This window comes from Macaca mulatta, chromosome 20 (genome assembly GCF_049350105.2).
Source record: "Macaca mulatta isolate MMU2019108-1 chromosome 20, T2T-MMU8v2.0, whole genome shotgun sequence".
Taxonomy (NCBI): Eukaryota; Metazoa; Chordata; class Mammalia; order Primates; family Cercopithecidae; genus Macaca; species Macaca mulatta.
Genome location: NC_133425.1, coordinates 8,601,056 through 8,618,540, shown reverse-complemented (window position 1 = coordinate 8,618,540; position 17,485 = coordinate 8,601,056). Strand labels below are relative to the sequence as shown.

The following is a 17,485-nucleotide window of genomic DNA, read 5'->3' as shown; positions in this document are numbered from 1 at the left end:
ATGTGTGTGTGAGAGGTCTATCTTTAGACAGGGGAAAAACATAAATAGGGGTGAGTATCTCCATCATAAATCACCCAGGAAAAGCACTTACCCAAAACAACCTTTAAAAGACAGGGAGGGGACTCTGCTCCACCATCAAAAGCTCAGATTGCCGAACACCAAAGCAGCAGCAGAGAGTGTGAAATCCGTAGGTCTTCCAACCCTCCCTGCCCTGTGCCAACGTATTATAAAAAGCATAGTTGCTGATATAGCATGCCTTTAAAATGATCAAAATGACAGATGGCTGCTGTAGCAAGATACCCTTTTTATAGGACTGATATTAATCAGAAGAGATTGACAGTGTCCCCTTAATCTCTTAATTTTAAAAAGTACATTTGTATAAAACGGAACGGGACAGGTCGCTAGCATCTCCAAGTGCTTCGGAGTGATGGGAGGTCTACCTCATGCCAAAGTTAATAACTGGAAGGCTCTGTTTGCTCTTTTTAATGTATTTATTTATGCATCACTGATGTGAAGAGAAGTGGTGTGGCTGCATGGATCATGAATCTGAGAAACACCATCTTGCGTTGGTTATTGTGTTGTTCGATGTCTTGGTTGGACTGTCTTGACTTCTCTAGGTTGTGACTTACTAGTCTGTAAAAAGAGTGGGAATATCCCAAATACACAGGAGTGGAAGACATGACTGCAATTAGTGCAAGTGAGGAGACATCAGGTAAAACAGTCATCCCTGCCTTTAGCAAATCTGATCCTGAATGGAGAAGCCAAGTGAAGTGGAAGGCAATAAAACTACCTAGGAAATATGATCAATGTCAACAAGTGATTAAGATAATTAAAACCGGAAACCTACCCCTTGCTCCCCAGGGGATGGTGTGTGCAACGTTTGGGGGAGAAAGCACAGGTTTGAATGTCTGTGACAGCCTTAACTATAATTGTTGTTGATAAGAAGAACCTAGATTTTGCTTATCCACCAACACATTTTGGTAACAAAATCTGGCACATTTTGGTGCCTGATCTGGCCTCCACTGACAGTCTATGCAGTTTCATTGGGGCTGACCCTGCCCTCTGGCTCTCAAGTGGGCAACAAGAGCTGAGATGATTGGTTTGGAGATGGGCATGGACTACAAGATCAGCCAATGAGACTGCAATCTGGAATTCTTGCTGGAATTGTTGGGAAGAGAAATTCTAAAAGGAGATGAGATGTAAGCTTGGAGTTGCCAAGAACCATCTTTTCCACCACTTGGACATGGAGTGCTTATGAATGAAGCTCAAGTAGAGATAACCACTGTGGAGAGATGGAGAGTGACAGCCCTTGAGTTGACAGAGTCCCTGAATTCAATAGTGCTTGAAGCTGGAGCTAGATGCTCTTTTTCCCCCTCTAACCAATAAGACTTAGAATTTTCTTCCTTGCAGACAAAATAATCCTTAACAAATACCCTCTGGCTGGGCGCAGTGGCTCACACCTGTAATCCCAGCACTTTGGGAGACTGAGGTGGGCAGATCACCTGAGGTCAGGAGTTCAAGACCAGCCTGGCCAACTTAGTGAAACCACGTCTCTACTAAGAATACAAAAATAAGCTGGGTGTGGTGGCACATGCCCATGGTCCCAGCTACTTAGGAGGCTGAGGCAGGAGAATCACTTGAACTTGGGAGGTGGAGGTGTAGTGAGCTGAGATCACACCACTGCACTCCAGCCTGGGCTACAGAGCAAGATTCCATCACAAAATAATAATAATTCCTCCCTCCTTCTCTCTCCTTCTCCCTCCAGAATAATACAGAATAAACATACTTTATGTGTGAGCTTCTCCCATGTGTTAGAATATGAGCTTCCTCTTGGAAGAGATCTAGCATGTTTTCTATTCTGCCATATCACCTAGTCCTAGTTCACAGTCTGGCACAGAGTAGGTGCTCAGTAGATAATTGCTGAATAAAGACATGACGAATCACAGTGAAAACTCACAGTGACTTTGCAAGCTAGGCCATCCTGCTTTCATTTTGCTGCCGAGAAAACTGAGGCTTGGTGAGGTTAATTGACAAGCCTAAGGCCACAGGCTTAGTAAATGCCAGAGCCAATATATCAACCTGGACCTGTTTGACTCCAAATTCTCTTTGCCACCTCCCTGACTGTTTAATTTAGTCCGCTGTTGACATGGCCTCTTTGGCAGCACAGAAAAGTCCACTTAGTGACTAAGATGGAGCAACCTCACAGTAAATGACGCCACCAGCATTTCTATCAGGTGTGCATGCTGATGTCTTTCCCAATCAACAGACATTCCAAACATGGAGATAACATCGCAGGGCAGCAATATCGAGACCTGAAATGCCAGCCACAGAACCAAACAAGCTGTTGTTTTTCAAGTTCAAACAGAAACTTATTCAAATTACTTGTAAGTTCTCCATAGATTTCTTTATCTTTCTATAAGGATGGTCACTCTCTGTCCATTGTTAAGGCCGATGCTTCTATGATTTGCATTGTTACTACATATATGTATGTAGATGTCTCATAAAATACATGTGCTGGTTTCTGCTTCGAAATACAGTGTGTGTGGCTGAGACCAGGAGTTTGAGATCAGGTTGGCCAACGTAATGAGACATCATCTCTACAAAATAATTTTTTTTAATAAAACAGAGGGTCGTAGTGGTACAGGTATGTAGTTCCAGCTACTCAGCAGGCTGAGGATTACTTGAGCCCAGAGTGAGACCCTGTCGCTAAAAAAAATAAAAATAAAAATATGGAGTGTAGGGTTTGCTTAAACCATTGTTATCCACATCAGAGAGGCATACATTGGCATTTTTCTGCCAGTGTCTAGCTACAGAGAGTTTAGGCTGGAAACCACTCAGCCTTCTGAGAGTTTACCATCTCAGAGAGAAAAGATGGCATAGAGATGGTAAATGATAATGCCATTCTTGGGTGGGGTCGGGGAGAGCATTAGGGAAAACAGTTAATACACACTGGGCTTAATACATAGGTGATGGGTTAATAGGTGCAGCAAACCACCATGGCACTCCTTTATCTATGTAACAAACCTGCACACCCTGCCCATGTACCCTGGAACTTACAAAAATAAAATAATACTTTTTTGAAAAAAAAAAAAAAAGAAATGGTAAATGATGCACAAACCCAGAAAATTAAACATTCACCAGCCCTAAGCTGGGCATGGTGGCTCATGCCTGTACTCTAGGAGGCCAAGGCGGGCAGATCACAAGGTCAAGAGTTCGAGACCAGCCTGACCAACATGGTGAAACCCTGTCTGTACTAAAAATATAACAATTAGCCGGGTGTGGTGGTGCGTGCCTGTAATCCCAGCTACTCGGGAGGCTGAGGCAGGGGATTCGCTTGAACCTGGGAGGTGGAGGTTGCAGTGAGCTGAGATCGCGCCCCTGCACTCCAGCCTGACAGAGACTCTGTCTCAAAACAAACAAATGAACAAACAAAAAAACCTTCACTTGCCTGAGTCATGGATGGTATAAATGAAGCCCATTCCTTTATGGGCTTACAGAGACACCGTGCTTAGGAGTTCCATTCCTGAGATTCCTCCCAGCTCCTTTTGACCTATGTTTTTTCACTCTTGAGACCTATGTTTAAACACCGTCACATCCCACAGTGCCAGTGAATTGGAAAAGACGCCAAGGCTCTATCTCAGTATCACAAGCCAACTCCATGAATTCACCCAAGGTCTCTGCTCTACTAAACAAGTCTTATTATTATTATTATTATTATTATTATTATTATCATTATTATTATTTTGTCCTGTGAATGCCTACTAATGCTTCACAGCCCAACTCAAATAGCCCTTCCCTCCCTTTGAAACCACCCTCTTCCAGACTCTAAGAGGCACTGAGTTACTTCCTTTCCTGTGTTTTCATATGTGCCCCTGCCTGAATGCCTCAACCTAGAGGGTGGGTTGCTGGATAAAAGACCCAGGTTCAACAAATCTGGTCCAAATCCCCGCTATACCACTGGCATTCTTTGTGACCTTGGGCTATTTACCTTTCTCTAAGTGTAGGTTGTAGGTTTTCCATAGGCAAAGGGGAATTATAAGGCATGACGGTAATTTCTTACCTAAGACCCTTTGGAGTCACCAGCATTTTGAAAATCAGATTTCTGGGGCTTTTGCAGAAAGGTATTTCAGTGGAAACACTGATTATGTAAAGCCCTCAGCGGGGTCTAGGACAACACCCTGAAACCAAACACATAAATATTCCCACAGCAAAATACATGAATATTTACATTAGCTGGGATAAAGAAAGTCTATAAATAGCTACACATCATTTCAGGTCAAGTTTCTGTTCCTAAAAGAGCTTTGGAGCCAAACTTCCAAAAGAAATTGCTTTTCAGAGCTTTTTGGAATTTAGAATTACAGATATAGGAAGGTGGACAGATACTGCTCTATTGCATCAAATTTACTATAAAAATAAATTGAGACACTAAATCGAAGTGTTTAGCACAGAGTCTGGCACACAACAATATTGTGTTCAATAATCATTACCTATAATTTCCTCCCGCTGGCTTTATTACAGTCTTATAGTTGGGGTTTATCTACTAGTTCTTCCACTAGATTGTGAACCCACAGTTCAGTGGCTATGACTGTCACTTTTGTTATAGGCTGAGTAGGCAGTGAATGGAAAACTGAATGGACAAATGCATGATGAGGTGAATATGGCTCTGTTTACACCATCAACCCTCCAGGAAAATAATCTGCTGACTCATCATCTGTCAGATCTGGATGAGATGGGAATGATTTGCCCAATAGTGAAAGTGATTTGGCCATGTGTGGTCCAAGGGCATATCTATGAGGTAGATACCTAGATTGAGGTGTGAGGGTCTGTACTTGCAGCCCAGAGCCAAGGTCACATTAGACCCAAACACTAACCAAATAGCCTAACCAGTTACAAAACTGTTGTTTTGATTATGTCATTTGGCCACCATCCATGGCTTGGGTAAGACCTCTCAGTAGCTTCTGGACTCAAGGCTGACTTGGGCGAGTGATTGAGGCTCCCATGTTACCAGGTCAGACAACTCACTGATCATTCAAGGTATCACTAGAAATTAGAAATAAGTAGTGTTGAGTAGTACATTGGTTCTTCTTATCCACAGATGTCAACATAGGGATCTCTATCAAGTGGAAAGCAGTCAATATTTGTACAATGCACTTGGAAATGCTACTCTTATCCTTTCCTCTCTGCTTTTTCTACACATGAAACAGTCCAGACGTGTTCAGCTGAATTCTCCATAGTCATTCTGTCATTCTCTACATGGCTAGAGGGAAAAACTCTCTATTTGGCTATACACAACAAGTTTAGGTATAAAATGATGGGTTCAGGAGATCCAATATGGTAAAGATTCTGATTTTCCCACAGGAGGAAGGGTAGGGTGGATGATAACTAGCAAATCTACTGCTTGGAACAAAAGATCCTGTATGAGTAACTTCCCTAAAACTATCAGTAAATACCTCCACTCACTGCCTTTGCAGGATTAGGTCGACACCCTCTTAAAGGATGGCACAGGAAATGACTGGTAAATCACTTGCTTTTTTTTCTTCTTTATCTGAGTCGACTAAAAAGGGCAATGCTGGTCTGAATTTTCAAAATGGCACTTGAAAGTATTATGAAAAGGGAGTACTTCTGTCACAAAATCATTGGCTCTTGAGGTTGGAAAGACCTTGAAAAGTAATCTCCAACTATAATACGACAGTCCTTCGAAGCAGACACTATGGGCTCTGTTTCAACATCTCCAGGCACAGAGAAATTACTCCCAGTGATGGAGTACACATGCTTTATTTTGGCTCATTTTAACATCTTGCCAGCGACCCATTAAGGTGGTGGTAGAACCTTAATTCCCTAGAGGAAATACCTTGCCTCCTGAGTGAGGAAGAAACCCATAAGGTCAAGAAACTGGTGAGCAAGTGGCATCCGCGGCAATGCAGGACAGCTGGCAACAGAAACATCGGCTCAGAGCTGAGCATGTGTGAGAGATACAGTTTTTTCTCCCTTTGCACTGCCCTTTCTCTCCCTTGCAAATATTACTGCACTGGGGTGATTTTAGTTTCTTGATGCCAAAGGCTAAATAACACGGGCTGTCTCAGCAAACCCTAAGTCAAGCTAGTTTTTCTCTGTGTGTTAGCTTTCCAGTGCATTCCACAGCAGTGAGAAAGGAAGGAGATAACGTGTATCATAGCAGCTGGTCTAGAGGCTCTTCACTAAACTGCTCTCCTAACTTATGGGTAACTAGTTAACAGAGGTGTCGCTTGGAAAAACAAAGTATGATCAGGCTAAGATTTGCAAGTAAAATCACTTGTTCTTTCCAAAAATAACTGGCTATGTTTCTCAAACGCTCTGCAAAGGAGGAAGAAATAGGGCCTCCCCAATTTCTCAGCTGGCCCTTGCATCTTCTCATCTATCACTGGGGTAATACGTCCAGAGTGGCATTTCGTAATGACAGCAACATTCCAGCAAATCGATAGTTATTTAATTCCCAACAAGCTCTCGAGTCCATTAAACCTGATTACATTCACCCATTTCAGTGGGTGCCGTTATTTTTCCTACACCGGCACTTAATCTATAACAGGAACTTATGAGAACTTTCAAAAGCAATTTCAGCATCAATCAGCATAGAGTGAAGGCCAGGATTTGCTTGTAATTATTTATCAAACGGGGCGGCAGAGGGTCTGACAAAACTCCAACAGCCGACCTTCACCCCATGTTTCCAGTAGCAGCAAGAGGCCTGTTACTTTCTAAGCTGCCACTGAGCCCTACTTCAGAAATGGCAACCTTATCACACCAGCCTGTGTATACCAGGAAAGATGCAACAAGTTCCATACTGCAAAGGACCATTCTCCAGGTGATCCATTTGTTTATAACATGTAATCCAGAGAAAAGCTTTCAAACGGAGGAAGGGCCATAAATCCAGAAAGAGAGAATGTGCTGTTGTTACTTGGAATCACCCCCAAATGACTCTAATCACCCAGGTTCGTACAGTTAACAAAAGGTAACAGCAACGTTCAGAAAAGGTAGGGGGAAAAGAGACCAGGATCCTTCCCAGAAATTGTAATTAATAAACTAGGGTATCAGAATTTTTAGCTACGAGGGGCTAGAAGGCACAGAGGGAGACACAAGAGTAAAAGTGAAAGGGCATACCTAAATATATTTTGTTTTCCTTTTCTGTACAGCATATTTTGCAAAGGGATGATTATACTCAAAAAACTAATTATAACAACAAAAAGCCTCCTTGGGTTTCTATGATCTGTGGGTTCTATCGCTAGTAGATGTTAGCTTTCAGCTTATACCCAGAACTTCAGACATATATCCAGAAGCCAATGCCTGCTTGCAAAGAAAACTTTCTGATGAGGGGGGTAAAAAAAGGTCCCAAATTTCTTATTGGCAGATTAATCCTCTCTGCACAGAATTAAAAGCCTTCGAAGTAAAACCAGCACACATTTCAACCCTCCACTTTCTTGCCATCATTAAGATGTAAACATCTGGCAAGGGATTCCTAGAATAATCTCTGAGCTTCATACATTACCCATCAATAGAGTGTTCCTTCTTGCCTCAGTGCCACCACTCAAATTCAGGTGGGGAGAGCCTTCTCTGAAAATAGACACTCCGTGTGGAGGCGTCCTATGAATTAATGCATATTTCATGCTCCTTTCATTTCCTGGGTTAAAGCTCTTAACTGAGTCACCTCATGATAAGTTACTTTGCCTCATGATCTGCTCTGGGAGACTGAGTCCCTCAGAAAGCTGAGAAGGAGAGCAAATCCTTTGCCCCGTGGTCAACCTCCTGAAGCTAAGGCATGAATGTTAAACAGCAGTCAGATCAATACAAGCAAATATAGCTCAACTACACCATTTATTCAGCCATGAGAGATGTCGATAGCTAGATTAGGGTGATCCATCTTTTTGATTTCCTACTGTCTTCTCACTGACTACGCGAGGGCTTTTTCCTGTATTAAAAGTGTTTGCTTTCTCAACCATAAAAATTCCAATTATTACTCTGAGCACTCTGGAGTTAAGTTGCTGGCTGGCAGAGGCCTTGAATTACCTGAATCAGTCCAGGGAGGTAAGGAGCTGCCGGTACAATCATAGGCACGCCATAGGGATGCAGGAGAACTCCTTGAGACGCCAACATGCTTTACGTAGAGTTATTATTCCCTCTGAAGCTCAACACATCAATGGAGAGTTAGGGGGAAATCTATAGACCCAACTTCTTCCGAACTACAAAGCTGGGAGCCGAATCGCTTCTGTCAGGAGCCAAGCACTCATCAACGCCGCCGGGAGAGGAAAGAAAGAAAATCCGCATCAGCAACTCTTAATGTGAAAGTTTTCTTCCCAGACGACGAAGAGACACAGCAGCTGCAAAGTTGAAGCTACCAAAATGGAAGGCGCTATTTTGGGAACAGCTTGCCTAACATGACTAACCAAATACTCTTCATTAATTTAGTTCTGAGAGAGAGACAGAGAGAGAGAGAGAGAGAGAGAGAGAGAGAGACGAGAGAGAGAGAGAGAGACACCAAGAGATCAAGAGACCAACAGACCAAGTGACAGAGGGAACCAGGCTACGAGGTACAAGCTCATCGCACTGAATTTGGCCAAAAGAGCAAGGGATGGGGTCTACTGAGATTTTTACCAGAAAAATAAGCTGAGAAATGTAAATTGATGTGATTATCGCCTCCCGGTTAAAATTCAAATCCAGTAGGTTAATGCGGGCAACGTTTGGTACTGATAGAAAGAAAAATAAGAAATCATTCAGTCTACTTTTCCTCCCTCTCCTCTCTCTGATTTCAATTTTAAAGAGGCAATTTGTAAATAATACAATAAAACTACCAGCTTATATTTGCACAATGTGTGCTATGCAGAGAGACGGAATTAAATTATTTACACATGTTATGTAATTTCATTCTCACAACAAGTCTCTGAAGTCAGTACCACTATCAGTCCCATATAACAAATGGGAAACAGGGCTCATACTAGTTAAATGGTTTGCTCATGTTCACATAGCTTGTAGAGGGCAGTGCTAAGCTACAAACACATTCCAGAGCCCAATTCCTAACCACAACACTATTTTCATCGCCGTATTTCAGTCTGTAATAACATTTCCTATGCCTTTTATTTTGTATTTTTAAAGACATTATTTTGAGCTTTCAACTGTGATATATTAATATGCAATACATTAACAAGAGATGCCTTCTTGCTCCAGAGTTTCAAGGCATAGCTAACAAGCACCATAACTATGGATAAAAAATACATTCAAGCACAGATTTGAAATCTTCCTGGTGTTTGAAAATACCCAAGCAGTCATTTGGGATATGTTACATGGTAGCAGATAAATTCCTAGGGGATTACATGAACTGGAATTATGCTGACTTGGGCGTCCCATTCACTAGCTGTGTGATCTTGAACAAGTTACTTAGCCTCTCTGAACCCTGTTCACTCATTTGGAAAACTGAGATAATAATAGTCCCTACTTCAAAAGGCTGTGTTATCATTAAACGAAGTCCTAGCACCACATCATGATGTGTGCTGTACCGGTGGCTATTAGCCATTCTTACCATGTATTTCCTGTTCTCCTGATGATTGGTATAGACACATCTTTGGTTTCAGATTGAAAGCTTTGACTTGAGATTGAAGGCTCAGGTAACATTCAAATTGTCACTCTTCTAATCTTCATATTAGGAAGTCATGTGGGTGTGTGTAGTTCCACAATTTTGAAAGCAATAGCATGAAGTTCTGATGAAGTGAATCCACTTAAATAATGCCCAAGCCCCTGGGATCACTGAAAATCACCTTCAAAACCAAATATTCACTTGCCGCTTTCCACCTCTCACTGTAAATGGGACACTCGATATAGATTTTGTTGAAACCGGGAGAGAGCTTCAAACACCGCCAAACATATCCAACTATTGGCGTTTCGTAAATCCAAATGTCAATTCCTCCACTTTCACATAGCCAAGGTGTTTTTACACTACACTAATTTTAGTTGCTTGATTTAGCTGCATAATTACATTTCTAGATAACGACAGCAGACAGGGTTTGGCAGAGAATTCAATTATTTAAGGCTGAATTTTGGCCATCTTGACAAGGTTTCTCTGTAATTGATTCCCATGCATCAAAGTGGCCACGTTGTACAATTCAGAAAGCTCCATAACAGCTGCGCACTGACCCCTCTTACTCAACAGCCCGATACTGTTTCTAACTTTAGCTTTTGACGGCTACTTTCAACACCACATTTCTGAGAAGTTACCGGGGAGGACAGAAGCATTGCTGTGAGACGGACGTGTCTCTCCCGTCCGCTTTCCTTTAGCAATCAACGGGAGGGGAGAGCTCTTAGTTACTTAGATAAGGCCTGCGTCAGACCAAATTGTCTCTTTAGTGTTATGAAATAGAAAGACCATTGGACCAGGAGGCAGGAGACTTAATTCTATCATTTAGGCCAGAAATTTGCACGTTTAGACTCTTAGTTTCCTGAGCATAGAAGAGAGGTAACTGTATCCACTTACTCTTAATCAAGAATGCTTCAATAAGCAAACTTGAGGAGGAGGTAGCTGGAAACTGCAGAGACAATAGTGATCCATTGTATTTATGTAACTTACTTTCTCTCTCTCTCTCTCCACACACATACACACACACAGCTCTCCATATTCTCGGGTTCCACATCCATAGATTCAACCAACCTCAGATCTAAAACATAAAAGACAAAACCACCAGTGCACCTGCACTGAACATATACAGACTGTTTGTTCTTGTCATTATTTCCTAAACAATAGAGTATAACAACGATTTACACAGCGTTTACATTGTATTAGGCTTCATAAGTAATCTAAAGATGATTTAATACGTATATGAGAAGATGTGTTTAGGTTATATGCAAATCCTAGGCCATTTTATATCAGGGACTGAGCATCTGCAGATTTTGGTATCTGAGGGGAGGTCCTGGAACGAATCCACCACCATATCGAGGGATGACCATATATATAAAATGTCATTTCCGGCCATGACAAATCGGCTGTATGATGCTGGTCACATCAGATTATACTATAATGTTATACTTCACTGTACCTTTTCTATGTTTAGATACAATCACCTACAGTATTTAGTACAGTAACATGCTGTGCACGGAGTAATAGGCTACACCATATAACCTAGACATGGAAGAGGTTATATCATCTAAGTTTGTGTAAGTATGGCTCTGTGATATTTGCACAATGACAAGATTGCCTGACCCGTTTCTCAGAACGCACCCAATGCCAATCGTTAAGGGACACGTGACTGTGTGTATGTACGTTTATAAATATTAAAGAATCTGCTGATTTTAGTAGGCTGGAAATAACAGCTATATTACATACAGGATAGAGATATATAGTTATAGCCTGTGTCAGGGATATTTTCTGTTTTCTTCTTAAGAACGCTATGAGACAATAAGCTTTTGCTGTTTCTGAGTAATAAATATCTTCCTTCTCTTGTGTGAAAATAAGGGCTGTCCCTCTCACCTCCAGTTGCGATCACCATTACTCATACATTCTCTGATTCTGATTTTATACGTATATATTATTGTCCTGTATGATTGCGGTACTTATGTTTTTGAAGTGGTACTGACTGCCCATCCTTGTTCAAAACCTTCCACTAATCATAAAGCATGTAAATAAATAACAACTACCAAACAGAACCTCTTTTTCTTAACATAGGTTCTGTTTTCCCAAATGGGAAGCACCTACTATTACCAAGCTGTGATTCTTCCTTCTTGGAGCCTCCTCTAGGTCGACACTACGTTGTGTGTCTTTCCACTCCCCAGTGGCAGCACACATGGTTCATGGTAAACGTGTGGCTACTCAACATCTATTGTGTGGTATTAAGCTCATGGTGTAATGCAGGAACTTTATTTATTTATTTATTTTTAAATTTTTATTTATTTATTTATTTTTTTTGTTGAGACGGAGTCTCGCTCTGTCGCCCAGGCTGGAGTGCAGTGGCCAGATCTCAGCTCACTGCAAGCTCCGCCTCCCGGGTTCACGCCATTCTCCTGCCTCAGCCTCCTGAGTAGCTGGGACGACAGGCGCCCGCCACCTCGCCCGGCTAGTTTTTTGTATTTTTTTAGTAGACATGGGGTTTCACTGTGTTCGCCAGGATGGTCTCGATCTCCTGACCTCATGATCCGTCCATCTCGGCCTCCCAAAGTGCTGGGATTACAGGCTTGAGCCACCGCGCCCATCCTAAACTTTAAATAGTAGAAGAAATAGCAAGGTGAAAGGAGAAGGGGGCAGTTCTGGTAGTGGCTAAGAAACAGGCAGATCCTCGAAACATACTGAAGTCAAATGAAGAGCCGTGTATGGCCCTCTGCTCTGCCCATCACGGGCAGGGAATGGTAAATGGTTTTCTGTAAACACTCAGATAATAAATATTTTAGGTGTTGTAGAACTTATGATCTCCGTTGCAACTGCTCAGAATTCTGCTGCTGTAGCGTGAAAAAGCATCCATTGACGATACGCCAATGAACGATTGTGACCATGTTCTTCTAATACTGTATTTATTAAATTCCTATCATTTTCACAGGTCACAAAAATATTATTCTTTAAAAAAAATTCTTTTTCCAGCCAGTTATAAGTGTAAACACCATTCTTACCTCGAAGATTATACAAAAACAGGCAAAGGTCCAGGTTGCGCTCACAGCCCACGGTTTGCTAACCCTTAATCTAGGGTATGTATTTTATCCAAGCAGTCAGACTTCAAGACAATGGCAAATACACACCCCTTTGCTGTTCCTTTCTGCTTCCCCACTATCTTCTTCTCTCTCCTAATGCTTCCTTGGTGCCAGTTCTGCTCATTTTCCCTGTGCCAGAGATTTCCATCAAGGATTTTGCTTTTTCTTAGCCAGGCTTTGATAGTTCAATCTCATCCCTCCACCTAAAAAATAAAAATAAAAAAAAAAAATTCTTCCATCTATCTCCACCTTCCATGATGACATTCCCTTCTTAGGTATTAACTCCTCCTTTCCTATTCTAGATAAAGGCATTTTGGCTCTGGCTGTCAGATGGCTGTCAGATACTGCATCTCCCCTCCCAGATCTCAAACTCCTGACCTCACGATCCACCCGCCTCAGCCTCCCAAAGTGCTGGGATTACAGGCATGAGCCACTGCACCCAGCCCCTCCCTTCCCAGATCTTAAGAGCTAACATAAGCTGGGCACAGTGATGCACACCTGAGTCTCTGCTTCTCTGGAGTCTGAGGCAGGAGGATCACTTCAGCACAGGAGTTTGAGACCAGACTAACAAAGACAGCCAATGTGAGTGACCGGCCCTTCTGAGTGGTAGCCACTCAAAGTTTAGACATCAATGAAAGAGAAAGAAGAAACAGAAGTGTTGGCTGTGACTGGAAGACGAGAGTCGGGGATATCTAGAAAAGACCAATTCCTGCCTCATGGATTCTGTTGGTCAACAGAGCAAACTGCAGCCTCAGGGACCAAGTCCAGTCCATCGAAGGGGATGATGATGATCATGATAATGATTTGTCTGCACAGTGTAAAAAAAAAAAGGTAATATTGTTTAATGGGGGCATCTCATGTAAAATCTGGATTTACATCATCTCTTGAAAGACTGGACGATCTAGGCATGTTGAGCCACATTTCTTTGTACCAACAATCACATCTGTGAGAAAGATACCTCTCCCACAGGTCAGGAGCTCACTGTAGGATCAACTCTACCATTCTTTGCTTTCTAAAAAGCTATCTAAAAAGAAGCTGTCAGTGGCCATTTGTTGACTATCAAAACAGAACAAAATAAAATGCATAAAACAGAGTGTTTCCCTGATCCTATCATCACATTTCTTATCTTTTGGATATTGACAATGTTTATTTCAAAATACAGATTTGTGCAGATTATGTAATTACTCACACAATCACTCACTTTGTTTCCAGACAAAAGTGGGTAATGGAAAATTTCCTACAGTGTCTGAGGCCCTTCATGATATTCCTCACTTTACCCTGTCCAAATTCATCCTCGGATACAAATTGTCCTTTTTTCTAAAAATCACTCTTTTCTTCAAACCACACTAACAAATTGTCTTTGCCAAACACCTCTGTGAATCCACTTTTCCATTTAAACGTGCCTGCTATGCAGAAATACCCTTCCTTCCTCTCTTCCTTTCTTCCTTTTAGATCAACCTTGCTGGCCTAAGTCAAATGTTCCATGACACTTTCTCCAAAGCCGTCCCTGGTACCCCAGACAGAACTAACTGCACCATCACCTTTGTCCAAAAGTCTTTTCACATTACACTTAGTTCAGGGACTGCCTACACCATATCACGACTCCTTTAATGGTAATCCCACTTTGGAGAAAGCAGATTGGCTCAAATAAGGAAGTATGTCTTTTCTTCTTGCTCACCCAATGACTAAAATGGCCACTAGGCAAATGAAGTTTTCCCAAATCCTTCCAGAAATGACTGACTGAAAAAGTGTGAGGAAGGTGGAGGGGCTGCCAGAGGCCCCAGATAACTGAGAGCTACCTATGTTTTGAAGGTCATCACAAGTGGCCTGAGGGCATCACAATAGTAGAAAAAGCCTGTGTTTCAAAGTTGGAGAGGCTAGGTTTGGATCTAGGCTCTGTCACCCTTTTATGTGTCTGATTCAGGACAATATACTCATCCCTGATCCCTACTCCCTTCAGGGCTAAGATGGTACAACACCTGTGCCCTCTCACAAATGTATTACAACAGTGAAATGACATGCTGAAGGTGGGTGTTCCTGGTGCTTGGAAGGCATCCAGAAAGTGCTAGTTTATTTTTACTTCATTCTTCAGAATGTTTTTAACGTACCCATGCAAAATTGTTTTTTAATCTCTCTACTCGTCATGGCGGCTCTGTCTGTCTTCAGTGCCCTAGCAACACCCCATACAGATGTTGCTGTTCGAGTTTCCATTCTATTATCCCCCCCAGTAAAACTGCTTATGTCTACATCCCATTCTTCAACAAGCAGCCATATGCCAGGTCTTCCCAGCACTACCTCCTGCCCCAATCCCAGCACTCATGATCTATGGGGCTGGGATGCTAAAACATCAGCAGTGATTTGCCCTGGGATGGTAAAGACCTAGCTGGCCTTCTCACACAGGTGTGCTTCCATTCTATTTCCTCCAACACCTCCTCAATCACTTTGTTTTCCTGCCATTCACACAGGACTGGGCACAGGGTAGATGCTCAGTAAGTATTTGAGAATGACTTGTCATCTGTGGGATGAGACAGAGGCTCAGGGAGGCCAAGTGACTTGTCCAAGGTTAAACAACAGAATGTGTGCCTGGTCAGTTACCAAGAGTCAGGTTTCCCTACATGCCTGTAATACCTGCTGAGTCATCAAGAATGATGACACTAAGGTATCAGCTTGAACCAGAATTGAGAAATGACCCTCACTACCAGACATGCATTCAAACTCCATCCAGCGTAGGTGAGAAGAGAGCATGGAAGAGCATTACCTAGCATGGACCACAAGAAAACTTCCCTGAGATGCTACATAATATTTAGAATACCAAGGACTAACAAATGAATTCCCAGTGAAGGAGCGGATGGCTCCAAGAGGGTTGTCAGTGTGGCACCCAAGTCACAACTGCATCAAATTATTAAGATGGGAATATAGGAAAAGCTTCCATAGACTGTGGACAGGATATACTGGACCAGATTACAACTGCCCCCATTGGAAATCTCAGTGGAGGACTAATCTAGCCAAAAGAGACATCCGGAGAAGAGAAGTCACATCTCCCCACTTAGAGAATGCTTTCACTTAGTGTATGTAAATGAGCTGTTCCACGGGAAGTTCTTATGAGAATGACAAGTGTGTACTAAGCACATGTTATTCTTGTGGCATGACAATTCTGTCATTTCCTGGCACTACTTACCATGCCTGGCTCCCTTGTTTCAAGCACCACAGCATAGTAGTTAAGAGCTCACACTAAACCACACAGATCACAGTAAAAGCCCAGTTCCTACCAGTTATCAGCTGTGTGTTCCCGTGCACATTACTTAACCTCTCTGTGCCTCAGATTTATTATCTGTGAAATAAGAATATCGTGAGTAGCCATAACACACAGAGTGATTCAGAGATTTAAATAAGTAAATATACTGCAGTGTTTAGCTCTGGGGCTCATAGGAAACACTCAGTAAATGGCTGTTGATAGTTGTCATAGTGACAACAGAATTAGCAGCTGGTTGGAGGATCAAGCCAGGGATATCAAAACTCTTCCTCCCTTCAACCGCTAATTGTCTAAATGAAATAGTGCTAACAAATGCAACATGTGAAGTGCCTTCTTTTTTAAGAGCTTACCTCCTTCTTCTATGTTCCAAACAAAAAATTAAGACCCAGGAATTAACAAAGGATAGGTATATGACTTGTGTACAGGGAAAATGGAATTTTTGAAACCAAAACACTAAATAGGATATCAAGTTCAATTCATGGTTTTTAGGGATGATGAAGATCATACCTTTAAATCTGAAGTAACTTAAAGAATCCAGGACCCTGGGTTACTCTAAACAGCAGTACTGACCACATCTCTAAAAATGGTTACGGAGATGCACAAAGAAAATTCCAGTAGGTCTTGTAAGTGAGGAGCCTGCTGATAATCGTTACAAACTTGAACCCCCAGTGGTTCAGGCAGCACCATGCTCCTCTTGGTTCATTAAGCGCTTCCTGACCTGATTCTCCTCTGAAAGCCAGACTGACTGGCTGAATGAGCAAATCTAAGAATATCAACCCCGCACATTATCTCTGCTGAGATCAACAATGCTTCAGGAACCAACCTCTGACCTGTCTGGGGATGAATGGCAACTGGGTTTGAGAATTTGTTGACCTTGCTTGAGGCAAACAAATACTCCCTGAGGCTTCTCAGAAACGGGGAGGATACAGCTACTCTGCTAGACTTTTCTTTGTGCCCTCTCTACATCTTCTGCCTTCTGTGCTCCAGGTCCCTACAGGAGCTGGACACAGAGGCCATTCCAAATAGCACAGGTCTCCAGGACTGGTAAATGAGGATTTTTTGTACTAATTCCATGCAGTTGCTGAATTGGCTGAACCACCTGAACTTTCTGGGTATCATTTTCTCTTTAGAAACTAAGTGTGCTGGACTGGCATCTTGCAAGGCATGCTGTGCGTGGATAGAAGGCTCATCAGATGCCTCATTGTTAAAGGGACACCATGGTCAAATGAGTTGGAGAAATTCAGCTTGCCCTGTCTTCTTGGGAATTCCTGATGACTATTAGCATATGAAAGCACCCGAGAAGTCCTGTAAAGAGGAAAACAAAACAAAACAAAACAAAAAACTGCTGGACCTTGTTCGATCCAGACTTTCCAAAACTGATTTGATGACCAAAACACCATCCATCCATCCACCCACTCATCACCCACCCACCCATCTGCCCACCCATCCACTCACCATTCATTTTACTATCTACTGGATTATCTGGTTTTTGAGAATTATGTATCAGCCCGGTGCTAGTCTCTTGGCTTCTTCTCTTCTTCA

General features: G+C 42.3%; 1 protein-coding gene and 1 long non-coding RNA gene across 46 annotated transcripts in view; both read right to left on the bottom strand.

Moving 5' to 3' along the window:
• LOC144337930 (uncharacterized) overlaps positions 1-3,104 on the bottom strand; it is a 60,811-nt gene extending 57,707 nt beyond the window's left edge. The window contains exon 1 of the long non-coding RNA XR_013411571.1: positions 1,720-3,104. This is a non-coding gene — a long non-coding RNA (uncharacterized LOC144337930). The remainder of the gene's footprint in view (positions 1-1,719) is intronic.
• RBFOX1 (RNA binding fox-1 homolog 1) overlaps positions 1-17,485 on the bottom strand; it is a 2,485,711-nt gene that overhangs the window by 369,681 nt on the left and 2,098,545 nt on the right. For 7 of the 45 annotated variants that reach the window (XM_077985591.1, XM_077985579.1, XM_077985590.1 and 4 more), the window contains exon 1: positions 8,038-8,377. The exons of 36 other annotated variants lie outside the window; for them this stretch is intronic. In XM_077985591.1, the coding sequence (XP_077841717.1) occupies positions 8,038-8,124 (87 nt within the window). In that variant the 5' untranslated portion in view covers positions 8,125-8,377. Of the gene's footprint in view, positions 1-8,037; positions 8,378-17,485 lie in introns of those variants that run through there. 2 more of the 45 variants (XM_077985608.1, XM_077985580.1) reach the window with 1 other exon arrangement.